Source organism: Bubalus bubalis, chromosome 4 (genome assembly GCF_019923935.1).
Source record: "Bubalus bubalis isolate 160015118507 breed Murrah chromosome 4, NDDB_SH_1, whole genome shotgun sequence".
In the NCBI taxonomy this organism is placed as follows: Eukaryota; Metazoa; Chordata; class Mammalia; order Artiodactyla; family Bovidae; genus Bubalus; species Bubalus bubalis.
This window is the reverse complement of record NC_059160.1, coordinates 80,922,021-80,945,817: the sequence shown is the minus strand read 5'-3', so window position 1 is coordinate 80,945,817 and position 23,797 is coordinate 80,922,021. Positions and strand designations below refer to the sequence as shown.

At 37.4% G+C, this 23,797-nt stretch overlaps 1 protein-coding gene across 2 annotated transcripts in view; it reads right to left on the bottom strand.

Annotated features, from left to right (window-relative positions):
• PDZRN4 (PDZ domain containing ring finger 4) overlaps nt 1-23,797 on the bottom strand; it is a 437,151-nt gene that overhangs the window by 134,488 nt on the left and 278,866 nt on the right. The window contains exon 1 of one of the 2 annotated variants that reach the window (XM_025283999.3): nt 22,437-22,752. The exons of the other annotated variant lie outside the window; for it this stretch is intronic. Within the exon in view, the coding sequence (XP_025139784.3) occupies nt 22,437-22,505 (69 nt within the window). The 5' untranslated portion in view covers nt 22,506-22,752. Of the gene's footprint in view, nt 1-22,436; nt 22,753-23,797 lie in introns of those variants that run through there. 2 annotated transcript variants of the gene reach the window in all.

The following is a 23,797-nucleotide window of genomic DNA, read 5'->3' as shown; positions in this document are numbered from 1 at the left end:
GCCACGGGAACAATAAAGTACTAAAACATAGAGGAAAACAACATTTTCACATGTGAATAATTAGACATGGATCCATAAAGATTATGAGACAATATATAGTACAATCAGATGCCAAAGGGCTTAGCAGATAAAGGCTCATCTACATTCAAAGAAGACAACGACTCCTCCAGGCTGATCTCTCTCTGGAATGAGCATCACTGACAGCCACACAATGGATGAATGTTGGGCTCTGCCTTCTCCTTTGGCTGCACATTCAACTAGTATCAAGGAGTAATAATTCTTAATTCATTCTTTAAAATGTCTCTCTGTAAAGCAACTACGTGTGTGTGTGTGTGCGCGCGCGCGTGTGTGCTCAATCACTCAGTTGTGTCCAATTATTTTGCAACCCCATAGACTGTGACCTGTCAGGCTCCTCTGTCCATGAGATTTCCAGGCAAGAATACTGCAGTGTGTTGCCATTTCCTATTCTGAGGGATTTTCCCAACCCAGAGATCAAACCCATGTCTCTTGTCTCCTGCATTGGCAGGAGGATTCTTTACCACTGTGCTACCTGGGAAACCCTATATAAAGCAATTATACTCCAATAAAAATTAATTAAAAATTTTTTAAAAGTCTCTCACTCTTCCATTTTTATCTTGGTTCCCACTGTCCCACTGAATGAACCTCTTATCTCATGTCCTATTTGTCTTCTCATATTTACCTGCTCCCCCCTGCTCAAGGATCCCTGGATCACCTGCTCATTGCCTAGTTAATCCAGAGCAATATGATAGTCACAATATTCAAAAGGCCCTTAGCACCCTTAGCAATGCACCCTCATTCATTCATTCAATCATTCATTTCATCCATCACATTTTTTTTTTTAACCGTTATTATGTGAGATCAGCCCTGGGATTTCTTTGGAAGTAATGATGCTAAAGCTGAAACTCCAGTACTTTGGCCACCTCATGAGAAGAGTTGACTCATTGGAAAAGATTCTGATGCTGGGAGGGATTGGGGGCAAGAGGAGAAGGGGACGACAGAGGATGAGATGGCTGGATGGCATCACTGACTCGATGGACTTCAGTCTGAGTGAACTCCAGGAGTTAGTGATGGACAGGGAGGCCTGGCGTGCTGCGATTCATGAGGTCGCAAAGAGTCGGACACTACTGAGTGACTGATCTGATCTGATCTGATGTGACAGGCACTATCATAGGTGCTGAAAGAAAGTATTAGTTGTTCAGTTGTGTCCAACTCTTTGTGATCCCATGGCCAGTAGCCTGCCAGGCTCCTCTGTCCATGGGATTCTCCAGGCAAGAATAGTGGAGTGGGTTGCCATTTCCTTCTCCAGGGGATCTTCCAGACTCAGGGATCAAATGCAGGTCTCCTGCATTGAAGATAGATTCTTTACCCTCTGAGCTACCAGGGAAGCCCCACGTAGGTGCTGAGGATATTATTTTTATTAAAACATTTATTTTATTAATATAGAAAGACCCCAGAAATTGGATCTCTTACTGGGAGTGTAATCTTTGATTTATTCTTTCACATTTCCTTATCTCAGCAGGTTTCCTTACTTACAGAATGGGGAAATAATCCTGCCTGCTCTACTTGGATCCCAGAATTACTTGGGAAACTTAAATATAAGATAGGGCATTGAGAATGTTTTGTAATCTCTAAAATAATAAACCTCTCTAATCCTATTAATTTATTTATACATTTTGGAGTTGTTCTGAAAAGAAATACAGTCAACTAACATAGATAGATAGAAACTGGTTCCAGTTGAGGTGACTGTAGAAGGCTTTTAGGATTGTGTTTTCTGAGCCTTGTGTAACTGGTGTAATGGGACTGTGTCCTGCGGAGGGTGGGGAATCTGTCACAAAAGACGTCTGAGCAAAGGAGCCTGAAGGACAATGTATGGGCACCAGACGGACGATGACCTGAGGCAGAGACTAGGATCAAGGAGATAGATTAGGACTGGGGAGAAGTGAGGGCTTAATAAGTCCAGAGATTTGGCAGTAAAGGAAATGAGGAGTAGAGGTAACAAGGACGGTAGAGGAAGATCAAGGAATTTGGCAATTTGAATATGTTGTCTGAGAACAGGATGAGGGACACAGTTGGGCAGACAATGACTCACAGCTTAGTGAATGAATGGCTTCTGATACCCTCACCAGGGAAAAACAATACGTATTCAAAGGAGATGGATTTGCTACTAAGAGACAAGTCCTATTGCACATACTTTGGAGTAAATATTGAGAATAAAACAATTCTTACATAATAGGAAATATTATTACAGTCAAAATGAACTGATGAGAGCCTTGAAGAAACACTTCACAAGAATTTCTCAGATCAATGTACATGACTGATAGGCAGAATCCTACAACTGGGGAAGATTGTGAAAGGAGGTTCAATGCACTGCATCCCTAATTATACTATTATTTATTTTGTCATTTTATTATTTTATTTTTGTTGTTACAGTTGGAAAGGAATTCTTTTTCTAGAATGCCCCAATACATGGCAATTATTTTTTAGGTCTAGAAATGCAGCTCTTTTGCATTTAGATTAAAATGAATTTATTCTTCACTCCTACTGCTAATGTACAGTGACCCAGATTTCAGGCTTTTAAGATCTGTAAGTTATAAAATGTCAAGACCATTCGTTTTTTCTGTGAAATTTTACTACAAAGAATCTGTGAGGGGTTTCTTTCAGTGTTCCAATTTCTAAGACACCTTTTTGTAGGTTATTCTGTAGGATTCATATTTTACATGCTTGTTTTCAGAGCTTATATTTTATTTCAGTTTTTAAAGAAGCATTACATGTTTTAACAAAATACCCCCCAAAAGAAATTGACAGAGAGATTTTTAAAAAATGCTAGGATAGAATAAAAATTGAACTGAACTTTAAAGTTATAAAACCTTAAAATCTATTGCACTGGATATGCTTCCTTAAGAATGTTTAGACCTGCACTATCCAAGGCAGTAGTCACCAACCACATGTGGCCACTGAAATTTAAAGCAACTAAAAGTAATAAAACTGGAAATTTATTTCCTCTGTTACATTAGCTGCATTTTAACCAACTGGTACCCACCTGTAGTTAGTGGCTACGTACTACTCCACAACAAAATATAGAATACGTCCATCAGCACTGAAATTTCTATCAGACAAGGCTAATTGAGATCATTTTTTACATAAATGAAAGGATCTGACTTTAGTTTGCTTAGTTCCATTTGCCCCAAAGTTGGTCCAAGTATTTGTACAGCATGTGATCAACAGCATTGCTAAAAATGTAAACCAGCGAGGCCACATTCAGTTTAACAGCGGTTCACAGGTATACTTTTATGAACAAGTTTCAGAATAGCTCCCACCATCCCTGTGGCCAAAGTCAATATGGGAGAATGTTTTTTACTTTCCTGACTCTCCTTGGACCATATTATCCATAGTACTTAAATATATCGAGGGGGATTCCTTGATCCCTGGACAGTGAGGTTCTCTTAAGGGAAATCCATAATAATTTATTTGGTTGTATTTTTATTTTGTTAAGTTTATTTCATTTTAATTTTATTTGTAAAATGTGAATTTCTCCTGTCACTTAAGAAATATGTTCACACTGTTTTCTCCAAGACAAACATGGGAACATGAGGAGAAATGAGGTGTAGAGGCCAAAGTCTGGTAAATTCTGCTGGGCAGGTTTCCTTCCCCTCAACACATTAGATGTTGTAATTAAACAGATGTTTTGAGAGCACTACAGAAATACCTTGCTGCTCTGCAATTTGTTGAGAACAAAGATAACATTCAATATACGCAAAAAAGCCTAGGAAGATTGGGTCTTCCAAAATTACTGTGGTTTTGGCTTAAGTTTACAGTAACAGTAAATTTAATTACTGGCTATCATAGAATGTAAAATAAGCCATTATAATAGCTTATCCGAGGTGGGGGTGGGGATGGGATCTGCATGGAAGGCATCTGATCTAATTGATTGTACTGCTGTGAAGTCACCAAAATGACTCCTGACTATAAACAATGTAACAGCTATTAATTCAACTTACAAATATCAAATATTTCAGAGGGATGCTGAATTTTAAAGCATGCTGAGAATGTGCTTTTATACATAGGAGACTCTGTTTAGTAAACCTAATTAAAGCACTTAATAAATGGGGGGACACCTACTACTTTAAATCTCTTGTTGGTACTAGAGAATTCTCATTTGCTCTTTCAAAGAAGTCATCAATTGAAGGGCACATTTTTCTTCTCTTTGTTCTTTCCCATCAATTTTAATGGGTACAGAACATCAGTCACACAAAATGTAATGGGACAAGAAGATGGATGAGTACATATGAAGCCACTAGTCACAGGACAGAAAACATCCTGAGGAGGTGACTGTGGAAGCCCAGAGTTCAACAATATGGGCTGGGCAGTATTTAGTAAGTGAAACTACATCACTCCATGATCTGGTATTAGCACTCAGCAAAATCAATCTCCAAACACAGTTTATCACATTTCTACAGGTCAGACTTTCAAAGTCACATTCTCAAAATATGACTTTGAAATATACATTTTCAATGACACTCTTAATTCCAGAAAATGATTTAATCTAACAACAAAGTGGATAAAGAGGAGAAGGACACTCTAACCTTAAGCAACCTGACCTTGTCTTCTAAGTGATTAAAATTCCTTTGGAAGGGGGGGTTTTTATAGCCTAGAAATGATATCCATATATCACAAGATGAATTGGTATATGCGGTGGATGCTTGCTGAGCACTGAGATTCAGCTTTCAGGACCAAGGCACTCACTTGCCCAGCCCCAGGGGCCAGTGGGTGCTACTGCCTCACGGCTTTGTCCTGCTCCGGGCACTGAGCTCAGCCAAAGGGAATTAGTGACCTAGTGCAAAGCAAGCCTGCTCACCAGGAGCCGCCAACCTCCAAAGAGGAGATGATGCAGGAGTGCAGAGCCAGGTTACTCTGCCTCACTTGGGAACAATTCTGAAGGGTCATCCCAGCTTCACAGCGACCTCCTTCATTTTCTGAGCTCTCTGTCGGGACTGAGCTACAATCTTCTTTTCCTTTTGCCTGGTCCTACTGCCTTCACTCCCACACAAGTGCTGTTCCTGGGAAAGCTCTGAAGCATCTCATGTACAACCCTTTGCCTCAGAGCCTGTTCCCCAGGCCATGTAACCTGACAGCAAATATAACCAAAGAGGTATTTTTCTTTATAGCAAATTAAGATAATTTAAATACTGGGCTGAATGAAATAACCACAGGTGTTCATCTTCACAATTGGTAAGGACCGTATTGTTACTTTGCTAGGATTTATACAGACCAAAAGATGTTTTTTATATAACTTAAAAATGTTAAAGCATATGACATTTAATCATTTAAGTGCAGCTTGAGTCTAGCATCCTTCTGTATCTTTAAGTAACCCAGTAACTAATCAAAGTGTATTAAAATACACTCAGGGGCTGAGGTACCATTTGCTAGTCCTGCAAGCTTCCTTTCCGAGGGATTTAAGCATCATATATGTGACCACCCATTGGTTCCCACTTGCAGATACTATGATGTTATTAATAAAATGTATGTAGATATTTCTCTAAGGTCCTGTTAGACATTTGTCTCTTAAGCACTATCTAAAAGCAACACTTTATAACAAGGTATCTAAAATTCAAACTAAATCCATATGAAAAATATCAACAGAGGATTCTACATCTCAAATTAATAAATGTTTTTCCCCTCTCTCAGGATTTTCTGTGATCTATGAAACATAGATAATACTGGCTGAAAAGCTGTGAATACTTCAAAACCATCAAAGCAAACTTCAAAGTGAGAGGCCAGTTTTCAAATGATTTTCTGTTTTCTGTGGAAGGTGAGAACCAGGTATTTATGGCGAGGGGAAGAAGAGGGAAGCTCTAGGGAGCAATCCTTAAGACACTGATAACAGTGTTCTTGGGTAGCTCAATGATGCCAGTGGTCAGTTCAGCAGTCACAGATGAGGTGTCAATTACTCAGCCAGAAAATGATAATCCATCAAGGAGATCATCTCATAATATGATCACTGGGGAAGCTATTTATGTATGGCATTTGCTTTAAATGCTTTTATCACTGTTGTTTTTAATCAGTTATGAAACCACAATTTCACTTTCCTGAGATCTAAGACTTAGCTACTTTACTTTCAAGAGACTGAAATGACAGTATGAAAAATTTGTAAGGCCATTTCTTTTTAAATTAATATTTAACTTGGTTTTAACAACTTTTTAGAATACTTAGTATCTGGATCCCACACATATGAAAAAGAATTTGCAGTCATAGACTCCACTGAAATATATCTGAGAATAATCTACTGTGGAGATGAGCATCATAGAAATGAATTTGTGATGTTTATGCATCTGCTAAGGTACTGGTTTTTACTGGTGATGTTTTATTTCAGAAGGTGAAAATGGAAAAGACTAAATTCAGCATCTAATCTATGTCAGTTCAGGAGGAGATACTCTCTAACACTTTTTAGTTTAAATGTCACATCTAGTGAAATATGACTATATTGACTAGAGTGTTGTCACTGACTCATTCTCTCAATTCTACCAACTGCATTAAATACATGGTGCAATTCCAAAAAACTTAAAAATTTTTAATTCAATTTTGAAAATTCTTGAATTTGAGAGTGATTTACCATTCTTATATTTAGTTCTTAAAATGGTCACCATAAACAAAACAGTTAAAATCTCCTCTTTCTTTGCCCCCTCCCCTCCCCGCCACCTTCAGATTATCCTAGAATCTGGATAAGATTCTGGTCTGACCTAGAATATGCTGGGCATCTCTGTCACAGTTCAGAACTAATTTTGTGGCAAAAGAAAATTAATTCTGATTAAAAGCTACAATTTTTTCAAATTCAGGATCTTAACTTCTACCCTCTCTGAGTTGTCTATCTCAAGTTATCTGTGGGTCACTGAGTTAGTTTCTTGCAAAACTTCACTGATATTGGGTAAGTGAAGGGGGTTATCTTTACTCTCATTATGTTCCTCATTGGTCAAAGAATATCCTCACTTTCATAAGTAGTCATGCATAATAAGGGGCTTCCCTGGTGGCTCAGTGGTAAAGAATCTGCCTGCCAATGTAGGAGACACAGGTTCGATCCCTGGGTCAGGAAGATCACCAGGAGTAGGAAATAGCAATCCACTCCAGTATTCTTGCCTGGAAAATGCCATGGACAGAGGAGCCTGGGAGGCTACAAGTCTACGTTGCAGAGTTGGACATGACTGAATGACTAAACACAGGACAGCCCGGCTGGTGGCTCAGTGGTAGAGAATCTGCCTGCCAATGCAGGAGACACAAGAGATGTGGGTTCAGTCCCTGGGTCAGGACGACTCTGGAGAAGGCAATGGCAAGCCACTCTAGTATTCTTGCCTGGGAAATCCCATGGATAGAGGAGCCTGGGGGACTACAGTCTATGAGGTTGCAAAGAGTTGGACATGACTTAGTGATTAAACAACAACAACAAAATAAATAGGGTTTATATATATATGGTTTGGATATAGAAACAAATCTATTTTTAGAATATTATTGAATTGGACTAGGTTTTATTTAGAGCTTAAACCTTTAAAATTTGTTTTCATGTTTTATGGGGGTCTACTCTTTGCTTTATGTGACTTTAATGGGATAGTTGCACTTGGACAAATTTTCTTATTGGTGCTCTACTAACTATGAAACCAAAGACTACATCATCAGAAAAAATTCAGGCATTTCCAGTGTATTTTATAATTACCACTTTGAATCCTTTTATAGTTAGGAGGGACATATAGAAAATGAATACTGTAATAACTTAGCCACAGTTTACTATTTCAATGATGGATATAAATCATGTAAAATAAAAAGAAGTATGTATTAAGCCATTTTACACAAAATAGCATGGAAGGCAGCAGATGAAGAAATATGACAGTTACTAAATCAATAACAATCTCATCACACACAAAACACTATTTTGCTTTATACAATGTATATGATGTATATATATTATATATATGTATATGATGTATATAATATGATATATATTATATATATGTATATGTATATGATATATATATCATACTTTTTTATCTATAATACAGTAAATCTTCATCACTATAACATCTCATGATACCTTGTTTCTCTCTCTTTCTCTCTCTCTCTCTCTCATGGAACTAATATTTTACCTTGCATTATAGTAGGCTCCTCTGTCCATGGAATTCTTTACCATCTGAACCACCAGGGAAGCCCAGTTATTGGTGAACAAGTGTGTATTCCTGGAGACTGCAGGACACTAAACGCCTTGCGGGCAGGGATCACATCTTCTGCTTTTATGTCGCCTTTAACATATTGCCTTGCACACAGAATTCATTTAGACTTTTGCCATTTATCCTTTACTCAAGAAATAAGTGTGTGAGTACTGAGTTAGACCGAAAATGGGGTTTGTGCCCTCCAGAGATTCAGAGACCAGTGAAAATCATAAACAAGTAAACTGAGAAATGATACCGTTTGGTATATGTCATGACAAAGGTAAGCACTGGGTACTTTGGAAGGAGAAAAGAGGGGCCTTCTTAAGGAGTCCCATTTCAGGGACTCCAGGGAGATTTCCTAGAAGAGGTGATACCTAACCCAGGCTTTGAGGAAGCCAACAACTTAGTGAGCTGAAGGACAATGGGGAAACTATCCAGGAAGAACAACAGCAAGGTATATTGGCTGGTTTGACAGTTGAGGAATAAAAGTTATATCATTATCCATTATGACTGGCAATTTTGTGAAAAGGACCAGATATGCTGAATCCACCTTGTTAATAAACTCCTCAGTTTGGGAAGAGGTCAGGGAATAGGGTGCAGTACAGGGTGAAAGAAGGGCTGACAGTGTTTTTTGTTTTGTTTTTGTTTTTTAGAAAAGCAATGACCACTTTTCCTCAGTTTTAAGATGTGAGTTCTCCCCAATGTCTTCTTGTTTCTGAACTGAGGATTCAGCTTGCAATCAATATGTATATTAAAGGTGGTAGCTTGTCAACCCTGCATGCCCCCAGTTTTCCTTAAATTTGACAATAAGCCTTGAGAGTAACAATATTACAAAACAGATATCTTCAAAATCAAGCAAATACACAATTTTGTAGTTTCTTAAATCATCTTATTTTGAAAGAGACCTCAGTGAATTCTGGAGACAATAGTAAAATCAAGTTTCTTTTGTGAATGCATTTGTATCTATGTCCCCACTCCTATTCTGTGACTTGATTTGTATTAAATACTTTCCAAGCCAGGCACTGTGTGATACAGTAGAAAGGCAGAGATGCAGAAAAACTAAACACAAATACAGAACCATCTTTCAAATTTTGGAAGAATTTTGAGAAGAGCAATCTATCCTGTCTTGTGTTCAGAGAAGACTTCCCAAACGATAAGCCTGGAATTGAGTAACAAGAGATTAGAATTTTTATGTGTACAGGGTATAAAAAACACACTAGGCAAAAAGGTACATTTCATTGAAAGGCAAACAGATGAGAAAAGTCATGTTGCTTTCAAATAGGAAATTATAGTTTGGTTTGGTGAAAATTTGGGCTGTTGGGAATGTATGAAGAAAGATAAGAGATTGTGAAGGATTGTTCATGCTAGGCACATATTTATGGGAAAATTCGGGAAAGGCTTTCAAGCCCTAATATGCGAAGTGTCAAATCACTTTCCCATGCTGATGGGCTTCATAGTTGAGACAGTTTGATTTAAGCTGTTAAAACTGATGGGAGAGTGGTAATACAGAGGACCTGCTTCTTTTCCTTATACTGAAAATGGCATCTCTGTAGAACCTTCTGAGGAGAAATATAAATAGCATCTATTATCTCCCTTTCTTCATCCTTTCCGCCCCCCTGCCATTTCTTCTTTCTTTCTTTATCAGACATTTGTTGAGGACCTACTATGTACCAGGAGCTCAGTATTTATGGATCAGTTCAGTGGATAAAGGGCTTCCCTTGTGACTCAGCTGGTACAGAATCCTCCTGCAATGTGGGAGACCTGGGTTCAACCCCTGGGTTGGGAAGATCCCCTGGAGAAGGGAAAGGCTACCCACTCCAATATTTTGGCCTGACTTTCACTTTCACTTTTCAGTGGATAAATATGGAAAGCTCAAAGGGTAAAGGATATTTGATATTTATAATAAAATGAACATGGACTTTGGCATTAGGCAACTCCTGATTTGAATTTCAGATATTCTACTTGCTGACAATATGAATTTGTCACATGATTACATTGTGCCTCAGCTTTCTCACTGGCAAAATGGGGACAATATTACCTAACTCACAAGGTCACTAAAACTTTTGAGATCATAACCCCCAAATTTACTATTTATAGCATCCCTGTAATGTGTAATTTAAATATATGATCTCATTTAATCCTCAATAGAACCCTTCAAGATTGATATTCATCAATTAAACAAAGGCTCAATGAAATTAAGTAACTAATTCACAATCAGAGAGGACATAAGTCCTGCTTGATTCCAAAGCCTCTATTCTTTCTTAGGCATTTAGAAAGTACTCATCAAACAGTTAATTATACCTCAGCTATGAACAGAGTAAAACATTTTCACTATTTTCCATGTTGTCTAACACTGAGGTTCACAATTGCAAAGGCAGAAGCAACTTCATGCAAACAAACAAACAAAAAAATGAGCCTCTAAGGAAATATAGAGCACACTTAAGGAGTGAATGGCAAAAATCTATCCATTGAGGATCAACTTAGCATGACAGTGCTCCTTTAAATAAAGTGCCAAGCAAACAATACTTACACATGTTCTATCATTTAAATTTATTTCAGAGACTCTATTTGATCACATATTTAAGTTTTATGGAATCCTGCAGTGATGATGTCACCAAGTTCATTCATTTTTGCAGAGAGATCAAGATACGCAACCATCCTCATCCCATATCCTACTTTGGTGAGACTTTATCCTATTTCCCCTATGTGGGTCCTATTAGTCATATTTTATGACTTTGCTTTTACAGTAAATCCTGGGCACCAACATACTACATAGACTGACTGGATATACAATAATTATGCTGAATTTAAAAATGATCCTAGGCTCCTAATCTAGGTCATTCTAAATAAGAACCACCATTAGTTAGGTTGCTATATGAAGACCCTTTGATTATCTTTACCCATATAGGATAAGGTTAAGGTTGTGTTAAAGTTGTACATTTACACATTTGTCTTCTAATTGCTTTGTAATAGAAAGAGAAGAGGGCAGCAGGGATGAGGTAGTTAGATAGCATCACTGACTCAAGGGACATGAATTTGAGCAGACTCTGGGTGATAGTGGAGGACAGAGGAGCCTGGTGTACTGCAGTCCATGGGGTCACAAAGAGTAGGACACAACTTAGTGACTGAATGAGAACAATACAACAACAACAACAATACACCTTGAAGACTGGCTTCTTAGATAATGCTTATTTTGCATTCTCTGTTGCTGTCTAGCACCGTACTGAGCACAAAGCAAGTACAGTGTAATTATTTGTGGTTATTCAATGAGAAACACTCTTTCCCAAGTTTTTCTTTACTTCAAAAGCATTAATATCTGAATTGTACCATAATTTAATTATAGGAAAATAATAATATCACTGATTAAAAGAGTGGTCCTTAATCTGTGATTTATTATTTTTAAACCATACTTAGTAATTCTTTTTGTTCATATACACTTGAAAATAGTTTAAATTTTTTTAAACTTTAATTTTGAAATTAAGGTACATGGCACAGACCCTTAAGATGTTTGGAAGTAAAATATTAGTTCAGAAAAATCTAATATCCACTGAGATGGAACCAGAGATCAAATTGCCAACATCTGTTGGATCATAGGAAAAAGCAGGGGAATTAAAAAAAAATCTACTTCTGCTTCATTGACTACACTAAAGCCTATGACTGTGTGGACCATAACGAACTGTGGAAAATTCTTAAAGATGGGAATACCAGACCACCTTACCTGTTTCCTGAGAAACCTGTATGCAGGACAAGAAGCAACAGTTAGAAACAGATACGGAACAATGGGTTGGTTCAAAATTAGGAAAGGAGTACATCAAGGCTGTATATTTCCACACTATTTATTTAATTTATATGCCGAGTGCATCATGCAAAATACCAGGCTGGATGAATCACAAGCTGGAATCAAGATTGCCCAGAGAAATATCAACAGCCTCAGATATGCATATGATATCACACTAGTGGCAGAAAGCAAAGAGGAACTAAAAAGCCTCTTGATGAAGGTGAAAGAGGAAAGTGAAAACGCTGGCTTAAAACTGAACATTCAAAAAACTAAGATCATGGCATCTGGCATCCAGTCCCATCACTTCATGGTAAATAGATGGGGAAAAAGTGGAACTACTGACAGATTTTATTTTCTTGGGCTCCAAAATCATCGCAGCTAGTGACTGCAGCAGTGAAATTAAAAGATGCTTGCTTCTTGGAAGAAAAGCTATTGCAAACTTAGCACATTAAAAAGCAGAGACATCACCTTGCCAACAAAGGCCCATATAGTCAAAGCTATGGTTTTTCCTGTAGTCATGTACGAATATGAGAGTTGGACCATAAAGCAGGCTGAGCACTGAAGAATTGATGCTTTTGAACTGTGGTGCTGGAGAAGACTCTTGAGAGTCCCTTGAACAGGAAGGAGATCAAATCAGTCAATCCTAAAAGAAATCAACCCTGAATATTCACTAGAAGGAGTGAGGCTGAATTGAATAATTCAATACTTTGAGTTACTTTCAATAATACAATACTTAGAGCACCTGATGCAAAGAGCTGACTCATTAGATGATTTCCCATCATCCTGATGCTGGGAAAGATTGAGGAGAGGAGAAGTGGGCAACAGAGGATGAGATGGTTGGATGACATCATCAACTCAATGACCATGAATTTGAGCAAGCTCTAGGAGATAGAGGACAGGGAAAATTGGCGTGCTCCAGTTCATGGGGTTGCAAAGAGTCAGACACAACTTAGCAACTGAACAACAACAACGGAGATGAGAGCAAGTTTATAAAAATTGCCTACAGTATTTCTAAAAAGCTGTAGAAAGGAGAAATAGGTGGTATTCTTCACTAGGACTCGAACAACCATGAAGTAGGATTTACAGCTTCTTACAAAATGGCACAAATTAGCAATTGGATGTTATATGTTGAAACACAGGAGAATATGGGGCTACTCCCTTTTAAACTTTTTGTTGAAGGAAACAATGAACTATTTATAATAATCTTTAAAACCTGTTATTCCACATTGGGAGTGAAATAATTAGGAGAGAAGAAATGAATACAACTAGTAATGAGACAGAACTATGACAGGTTATATAGACGACTTTGGGAAATGTTGCATTATATATGAAAATCACCGTTGCACTTAAATTTCTGAAAATTCTAAATCTGAAAACAAAATTACCACCCAGTGATACCTGAATCCTCATGAATCACAAGAATTCATCTATTAAGAATAACACCTGGGATACGCCTACCTAAGGAAGCAAAAGACCTGTACTCGGAAAACCAAGATACTGATAAAAGAAAGATGATACAAACAGATGGAGAGCTAAACCATGTTCTTGGACTATACTACTCAGCAGAATCTACAGATTCAATGTAATCACTATCAAATTACCAATGGCATTTTTCACACAATTAGAAGAAAAAATTTACAATTTGTATGAAAATATAAAAGACCTTGACTAGCCAAAGCAGTCTTAAGAAAGAAAAAGGGAGCTGGAGGAATCAGACTCCCTGACTTGAGACTACACTGCAAAACTACAGTAATCAAATCAGTAACACAAATCAATGGAATAGGATAGATAGATCAGAGATGAAGCCACTAACCTACGGTCTCCTACTCTATGACAAGGGAGGCAAGAATATACAATGGAAAAAAGATAGTTCCTTAAACAACTGGAGCTAGGAAAACTGGACAGGTACATGTAAAAGAATGAAATCAGAACACTCCCTAATACCACACAAAAATAAACTCAAAATGGATTAAAGACTTAAGTGTAATGCCAGATACTATAAAACTCTTAGAGAAAAATATTGGCAGAACACTCTTTGACATAATTCACAGCAAGATCTTTTTTGATCCACCTCCTAGAGTAGTAAAAATAAAAATAAACGAATGGAATCTAATTAAACTTGAAAGCTTTTGCAAAGCAAAGGAAACCATAAACAAAACAAACAGGAAGCCATCAGAATATGAGAAAATATTTGCGACCAAGCAACTTGCAAGGGCTTAATCTCTAAAATATACAAAGAGCTCACACAACTCAATATAAAAAATAAACCCAATAAAAGAATGGGGCAGAAAGTCTAAATAGACATTTCTCCAAAGAAGACGTACACAGGGCCATAAAGCACACATAAAGATGCTCAACATCACTAATTGCAAATCAAAACTATGATGAGGTATCACCCTATACCAATCAGAATGGCCATCATCAAAAAATCTATAAACAATAAATGCTTGAGTGCATAAGAAGAGGTAACCCTCCTATACTATTGGCAAGAATGTAAATTGGTATAGCCACTATGGAAAACAGTATGGAGGTTCCTTAAAAAATTAAAAATAGAGTTACCATATGACTCAGCAATCTCACTCCTGGGCATATGCCCAGAACCATAATTTGAAAAGGTACCTGAACCCCAGCATTCATTGCAGCACTATTTACAACAGCCAGGACATGGAAGCAACATAATGTCCACTGACAGAGGAATGGATAAAGAAGATGCATTATAAATATACAATGGAATATTACTCAGCCCAAAGTGAATGAAATAAGGCCATTTACAGCTACATGGACAGGCTAAGAGATTATCATACTTAGTGAAATGGCAGACACGGAAAGACAAATATTGTATGATATTGCTTATATGCAGAATCTTTTAAAAGTATACAAATTAACTTATTTACAAAACAGAAGTAGAGTCACAGATGTAGAAAACAAACATGATTACTGGGGATAAAATGGGAAGGGATAAATTGGGAGACTGGGATTGATGTATACAAATTAACTTATTTACAAAACAGAAGTAGAGTCACAGATGTAGAAAACAAACATGATTACTGGGGATAAAATGGGAAGGGATAAACTGGGAGACTGGGATTGATGTATACATATGGGGAACTCTACTCAATATTCTGCAATGGCCTATTTGGGGAAAGAATATAAGAAAATAGTGGGGGTAACAATAACCCTGTGTATGAGACAGCAAAAGAGACACTGATGTATAGAACAGTCTTATGGACTCTGTGGGAGAGGGAGAGGGTGGGAAGATTTGGGAGAATGGCATTGAAACATGTAAAATATCATGTATGAAATGAGTTGCCAGTCAAAAAAAAAAAAAAAAAAAAAAAAAAAAAGAAAATAGTGGATATATGGATATGTATAACTGAGTCACTTTGCTGCACACCTGAAATTAACATAAAGTTGTAAATCAACTATACTCTATAAAATTTTTAAGAAAAGAATAATACCTAAAATTCTGATGGTGTATGCCCAAGATGGACTAACAGAAAACAGTGATTGAGACAGAGCCTGTTCTGGGCAAACTGCTCACCTTTCCTTCCTGAGTTGTAAACTTTTCAAGAACAGAATCCTTCATAGGTCCATAGTTTAGGGCCTCTTGTTGAGTACCTAGTGATTTAATTTTTTTTCATTTTTCTTAATCATTTAATAAAAAAGTTAGAGACCCTACACTATGTTTGTTTTGTTTTGTTTCCTTAATCATTGAATGGTTTTTTGGTAGCTCAATGATAAAGAATGACCTTGCAATGCAGGAGACATGGGTTTGATCCCTGGGTCAGGAAGATCCCCTAGAGAAGGAAATGGCAACCTACTCCAGTATTCTTGCCTGGGAAATCCCATGGATAGAGATGCTCAGTGGGCTACAGTCCACTGGGTCACAAGAGTCAGACACAACTGAGTGACTAAACCACCACCATAACCAATCATTTAATAGTATTGATTGAATACCTAATAAATGGCTTGTGAAAATTCTTTATGTAAAAATCTATCCATATAAAATGAATATACAAAATAGTGATTGCCTGTTGTGCAAGGATTTTTCACTATCACTCTTCAGAAATAGTCCTCTTGAAAAATTCCAAAATCCACTTTCTGAATTTTGTCCACATGTCTGTCTTAAGATGCTCTGTAATTGTCACCACTGACCTCTCCCCAGGTTAGGTTCTCCAAGAAGCTAACAAGAAACAGAATTTAGTGGGAAAGGTGCTTTCTAAGGAGCATTCCTCTTGTGGAAGGGAAGAGAAGAAGGAAGCAGAATTGGGCAGAAGGTGAACCAAACTAGGACGCAGGCTCAACAACAGCTGCAGGGAGCTCTGGAACTAGAGTCGCCTTTCAGAGGGTTCCAGTTGAGGCCAAGATGCCCAGGCTCATGTACACTTGCATCCATCTGTCATTGGAGGGGTTGAGTCCTGAGAGGGGAATAACCTTGGGTGAGGGACACTCTGCAGATAAGATAGTCCCTGAGAGGTTGACAGCACTTTTAGCAGCTGGGACAGCAAGTGCTTCCTGAAGAAGCACCCAGGTAGCACACCACGTATTTTCAAATCCAAAGACACTGCAGTTCTTAACCAGTTTGACAATGTTGACCACTCTTTTTAAAATACCCTCTCTGCTTGGCTTCTCCCACAACTTTCTGCTGGTCTGCATTCTCACACTATAGCAATTTCACTTTATCACCTTTTCTTTCTTCTCCTTTTGTGTTCCTCAATTTTATGTCCTTGGTTCACAACTCTCCTCACTGTTCAGTTTTTCTCCTCACTTTTCAGATCTTTTTGGTTGATATCATCCAACAAACACATATATACAGTTTTTACTTTGAATATTCACTGTCCGCAAGCATTTCTTGGACAGCTCATGGTGAAATCAATGGCCTTCTCTCCTCTTCCCAGAACTTACTGCCTTCTCTTATTTATTCTTTCTATAAATTTCGGAATACTTCCTTGGTCTCACAAGCCAGAAATCTAATTTACCTTCTCAGTGCCTCATTCCTGTCCTTGTTTTTTAAATGATTTCTTGCACTATCTAACTCTTTGCAACAGCCTCCAAATTAGTCTCCCTTGTAGTCTTGCTGCAATATTCAAGCCCAATGTCCCCAGACACACACCACAGCCAAGTCTACACTCTGAACTCCTATCAGAGTGAATTCTCCCTCTTTAAAAACAAACAGACAAAATCCTGGGACATGGGATACTCTCCAAAGTCTGGTCTTGCCCACATCTCAGGCCATGTTCTGAAGCCTGCCTGCCACTTGAGGTTTAAGTAACACTCATCCCTTGTAGCTCCCTACTCCAGGTCCATTCACACCCAGCACTTGTTTGCCACCTCCATGGACTTCTTTACCCTTCCATTTCTTTGATTTCCTCTCCCTTATCATCCCCCTCTTCCAAACCTCCAGTCCTCCCTGTTGAGTCCCTGTGCACTCCTCTAGAAGTCTGCCAACATCTCTCAATTCAACATATTCACTTATCACACCATGTGGAAATTCTCTGCTTTGTGTCTTTCTTCTACTGCCATAGTGTGTGGTTCTCAAAAGCAAGGACTGCCACATCTGTCTTCGAATCCCGTCATGGCAAAGATGAGTACTTGGCACATATCAGGCAATCAAAGCTTACTGAAAATAGTGTATTGAACTGAACAGCTAGAGTTTAAGGCAGCTGCTGAGTAATTGACAAAGGTAAGACCTTATTGTGATGTGTCCTCATTTGTTCCTCTGATTGTAAAGAAGAGATATATTTGAGAAAATTAAAATAAATGGAGAATCTGTTATAGAAATGTCCTGGAACTGGGGAAATTAGGCCACTCTGCAGACTTGCTGTTTATTCTTTTCTCTTTCTCATGAGTCATGTGCTTTATTTCTCAGGTTTTTCTGATTCTCTTAGCATATTTGGTCTTTGTATGTCTGGTGAAACACAGACCCTCAAGCTCTCCAGTCTACTTAAGCCCTCCTCTCTTTCTATTTCTCCTTCTGCATTCTAATCCCTTTAATAATGGCCTGTTTCCCAAAATAAATTTCTGAGACTTAAAAATGTAATTGACCTAATCGTACCCTCAAATTCATGTACTAGGTGACTGTTCCTGGCTTAGTCAACTGGTAAGTGTGGGGCAGAGAGGAAGAAAGAGTGATGTGGTCCTTCACCAGAAGCTGTCGATGGGGAGAGGCTGTGGTCATTCAGGGCAGCACGGTGGAACTCAGTGAGTGTCTGCTGGCAGCGTGGGGGTTAAAGGACAGTCAAGCCCCTGATCTGCATTCCAGAACACACAAGTCAGTTACACACATTTGACTATAATACCAGACAGAAGAACACATAAAAAAGAAAGAAACTCAAAATAGTGCAAGCAAAATGCTATGAGAGTTCCAAGGTGGGAAGATACAGATTTAAAAAAAATAATAATAACTCCAAAAAGCTCTCTGCCCAAGGAGATATTAAAGCCAAAGAGGCAGGATTTGAATAGCTAGTGATGGAAGAAGACAGATAGTGGTGGGATGGAGAGGGCATCCACAGAGGCTGAAAGAAGAGAACTAAGTTACAAGGGTCTAAGTCTGGATATCAACTTGGAAAGAAAAGTAAAATCATTGGTCTAGATAGATTATAAATTGCATTGGGGGGAAGATCAGTGAAAGAGAAAGCCAGAAAGGAATCTAGTGCCAGCTTAGGAGGTCCTTGAATATATTGGAATGAGAAGATTTACTTCATTGTATATTAATTGGGAGCCACTGAATACTTTCTAGAAATATGGGTTTAGCAACGCAATCAGAGTAGACTGACACATTGACAAATTCTAAGTGGAAAAGTTGTTACCATGATGTCACAGACAGTTAATAAAAAGAATTGTGATTGTGGGAAGGCAGGGATTGATGCAGCAGAATGTGTAGAAATAAAATAGCCAGAAGTTCAGTGTGGATGAGGAAGTGCCTATTTTAATTTAGTATTTTTGAGTTTCACTGATAGCAAGAAGTATGGTGAGACCTTCACTAGCACTAAGGAATATGGGGGAAAGGATGATATTTGGGTAAAGAGGTTGACATTATAACTGGGTTTACATGGTATGAAACTAAATTTCTGAGGAATATGGGACAGTCACTAGAGAAGGGAGATTATACAAGATTAAAGAACTCATTGTAGAATAAATGAGAAATATGTTTGTCTCATTTGTTCTACAATGTAGTGCCCAGCACAGAGCCTAGAATAAAGGAAGTGCTCGCTGTTAGCTGCTGTTAGTACCGTAACTGTTGTAACTGTCAATGCAGGTTCTGTTTCAGCTTATGAGAGTACTCCATGGGGGCATGGGGGAGGCCTTCTAGTTGTGCCAAACCAGTCAATATTTGCTCCCACGTTCACACTATTCAATACCAATAAACATTCCATTGATAATTTGCATTATTTAATCAATCAAAAAGTTACATTTAATTTATGTATGAAAAGTTAAACTAAGAACTCAACAAAGTTAGGTATTACCATAAAATCTCCCTCAGAGATAAATCTGTTTTTAGGTCATAAATGTCTAACAAGCTACTGTAGCTCTCTTGGTCCAACTGTCTATTCAATCAGATTAATACAAAACAGGCAATTTAATCTGTGTCAATAGAATGGCATTGTTCAAATTGGCCATTTATTAATTCTTAATAGGTTAATAAATAACCGACTTTGAATAAATCACTGCAGATAACAATTGGGTTCCTTGACACATATAAAGTTAATAGACGCATGAAAATTACTTGGTGTGAAGGTTACTAGATCTACACAAAGCCTAGTTTCTTGGATCCGTTTCCATACTGAAGCTGGACTGGCCCAACTTCAGGTGAAAATAATTTTCTTGAGGCAGCATTTCCTTTCTTCTGTCTGCTGAAAGTCCTAGCTTCTCTGTTTGAGCAAAAAACATTAACCAAATTTAAACTTGACTGCACTTCACACCTATGTACATTATTCTGATTGTTTCACTAGACTCCTCAGTGAGCACATTTATTTTTGTTTACTGTGGTTACAAATCTGAAACTGAATTCTATGTGGCCCATGTTATTAGACAACAAAATCTAGAATTATAGAGAGAAAATGGGAAAAAGTTCAATGTCATAATGACTCTATTACAGAGAAATAATTGTTTTGTTCATATATGTAGCATTCATGGCTAGTCTTAAATTTTCACACCCCTGATAAACTTTAATTTGCCTTAGCTTTTAAGAAATAATAACAAAAGGAACAATAAAATCAGGTGATTTAAGAATTACAAGTCTCTAAATAAATACATATGATTTGGACCATCAGGTGTTGATATTTGTGTGAGCTAATTCGCTTTTAATATATATCGTTTCCAATCCCCAGTCACTTTTGTAAATAGTATCCTCTACTCTGGGGGCAGCCATGTGTACCCTCACGAACACCTGGTTAAGAACATATTCACTCTCACGTGTGCTCTGGGCTGCCACTACTCCAAATAAAAATAGAAACTAGTTTGCAGCACCACACGGGGCTCCAGTGTATTATATGAGCCTATCACTGGTTTCCTTTGATATCTTATCTATTCCATTAACTCAATAAAATAGAGCACAAAGCTAGAGACAAACTGTAGGAGGGTTTCCCTTGGAAAACACACACAAGATCTTTAAGCCGGAGTTTTAACTTATCTAATAAAAGCCAGCTAAATGGAAGCTAATACTTCATTTTCACCCCCTTTATTAAAGATCATAAGTACTGCAACTCAGGAGAAGAGAAAATAAAATAAATATATGAAGGAATACAGGTGGAGGCCATAGAGAGTATGACTTATCTATTTTCTCAAGATTTAGGAAGCACTTAAAAGCAAAACTCACAGACAAGCACTTTAAAATCCTATAACAAAGGCTCCTTAACAAACACAGCCATCCCTTCTGGATGCAGAAATCTGGCTTGATTTCTTAGCAGAAGATAAATAGCTTAACCCATTCATAATCAGGGAGGATGCCACCTACCACTTCCTTCATATTATACTTTTATGTCAATTTAGTGATTCAGAGAAATAATAGATTGATTAATCCACTCCCCTGCTCCTCCACCAACTAAAGAAAAACAATAGTAGAACTCAAACTCCAACAAACCAAACTAAAGGGAAGTGTTCCACCTAGAGTCTGTTTTCATGAGTCAAAGCAAATGAAAGCTTATCTAGGAATGAAGATGATTCCAGCCTGGGTTTACAAGTTTATAGTTAAAAAAAAAAAAACCCAAAGCAAAAGGTATTGCCCCTGGTGTAATTAACAATGTTAATCTTCTTTTTCCTCTCTATGGTGATAAAGGAGTCATTTTTATATTTAATTAATGCGGAGGATCATTTTGGAAACTGGCTAATGAGCTTCTGATCACATTACCATGAAAATGTGCATTAACATTGCAACTGAGGAGGCTGTTTCATGTGTAGCAAATCCACTTTGTAATTAGCCCACTGTGAAATGAATCACGTCAGGGGGAAGTCTGAGAGAACCAGTAGGCAGTGGGCACTTGGCTACTGCTGTGCCCATAGACTGCCAACATCCCAAACATTGTCTTTCATCAGCAGTATCATCTAAAAACAAAAGTAGTAGCATGTCACATCTGGGACAAACCGGAAGGGAGAAATAAACTTTATTTTGCCAGACAAGAAATTTGGACTTCATATACCCCCAGAGAATCCTGCCTAAATAAAATGGTGAATTAATAGAATTCTGTGAAAACTCTGAAGGCTTGGAATATCATTATCTTATTTTTATTCTAAAAAGCCCTCAGATATACATTAAAGAGACATCTGAAAAGGGACACAGTTTTTCCCTTTTTATTACAATACAAATATTGTAATAAGCTTTTGAAATTAATTTTGAGTGCTAAAACAGACACAGAATTATAAAAAGAATCCAAGTACAAGTGGTAAGAAAATTCCTTTATCTCCCTTTTTTAAGCCAAGACAGAGCAAGTACTTTTTGCATAAAATACAAATATACCAGGTCTTCCTCTTAAACCAAAGCACAAATTCCAAATTAATCAAATAATTCCTCTGACTAACAAGATTTGGCAAGAAACTTTTCCTGTCTATTCAAAATAACTGAGCTCACAGACCTATTAAATCCCAATATTTATGCAGACAATGATACATTTGATTTTCAAATGTCAACATTATTCCAAAATGAAAGAGGGGTTTCAAAATATTACAGACATGGATCTCAGTGTTACTCCTTTTACTTGATTGACATCTTGGCAGTAGATACAAAAAAATGTTAAAAAGAATCCCACAGGAAGTCATCTGAAGGGGGAGTGGCAAGGAAGCTGAAAACTGCCACCCCAAACCAAAATAAAAAGCCCCCAGCTAGCAAGTCTGTCCTTAATTCTGAAATCTACAGAAAGAAAAATAAAGCTAGCCATAGTTCATTGACCATTTTTCAGACAAACACAAAGCCTGGCTGTTTAGTTGCTGGTAACAGACCCTGCACTCACCTGGGAAACTTCATACAGCAGTTTGTAGTGTTCCTCTCTTTTCTGAAAAGTGCACAAATTGCAGCCCATTCTAAGAAGCAGAGAGAGAGAGCAAATCTTCTAATTTCCCCAGAACTGAAAGGCAAGTGAACTGAAAGGGAATCACCCTCCAGACTTGACTACTGTTTTTCATCAGTCACTTCAGTCCAGAAACACAGACAAACCGCTGTTAGCTGGAAGCACAAGCCAGGGTGCTGTGTAGCAGCATGCTCTTCTTCGCTTTCTCTAAGTATCTTGCACTCACGGATACACACACAGAGTTTCCAGTCAGTTCATGGCAACACTCCCCCTGTCTCTGCATCAGTGCACATGACTACACAGATTCCAGCTCATGAATATTAATAGTGCCTCATTGATTATTTATGACAGAACATGTTAGCAGGGAGGGGTGTCATAGCTGCTGCTGATGACAGATGAATATTCACTAATTAAGAAGCAAATGTAGTGTGGTTAAACAAAATTCACTTGTGTCAATACCATCTCTGTTTATTAAGGATAGAGGGGTTGCGCTTAGGGCATTTCAAAGAACATACACTTAATTTCTCCATTGACGTAAGCTTTTAATATGGGAATAAGAAATTCAGAAACAGAAATATACTTAATTCACATCTTCATATTTTGCCACAATTATAAAAAATATTTTTAGCATTATTAAGTGTAGGGGAAGATGAATAGGAGCAATTAGTTAAATTTATAAAATAAACATAGAGGCAAAGGAAAATTTAGGGAGTGATGTGGGTGAGGAATAGAAGATGGGGGTGTCATTCAGAATCTTAATTCTAATCCTACAAAAATAACTGAATAGTTCACATGTAAAGACCATTACTCAAGAGGGAGGAAATAAGGCATATTTTCTTAGTCTAAATAAAGAACAATTAAGCAAGTATCAGTAGATACACTTGTACAGATAATAAATATTTTAATTAGATATAGGGTATAGCCATTGGCTATAAATTTTCAGCCTTATAATACATGCAGATCTATATTTTAAAATTAGATAAATACAATGCCCTTTCTGAGAAAAATTTCAAATGCATATAGTATTTATGCTAATTTTATTAAAGTCATATATAATATTTCAGAAAGCTGACACTGGTAATATTTAAATTCTAATGCAATGCACAATGACTCCATTTATGAGTATATTTAGAGTTCATAAAATACAAAGGTGAACACAGAAATAAAAACTAAGCTTAGATACTTAGATAATAGAAGTAATGCATTTAATTTCACACACTCACAATATATATGTTGTATTGCAAGCTGGCATTTTTTTTGTCCCTTAAAGATATACAAATAGCTAAAGCAGATGATAATAATAA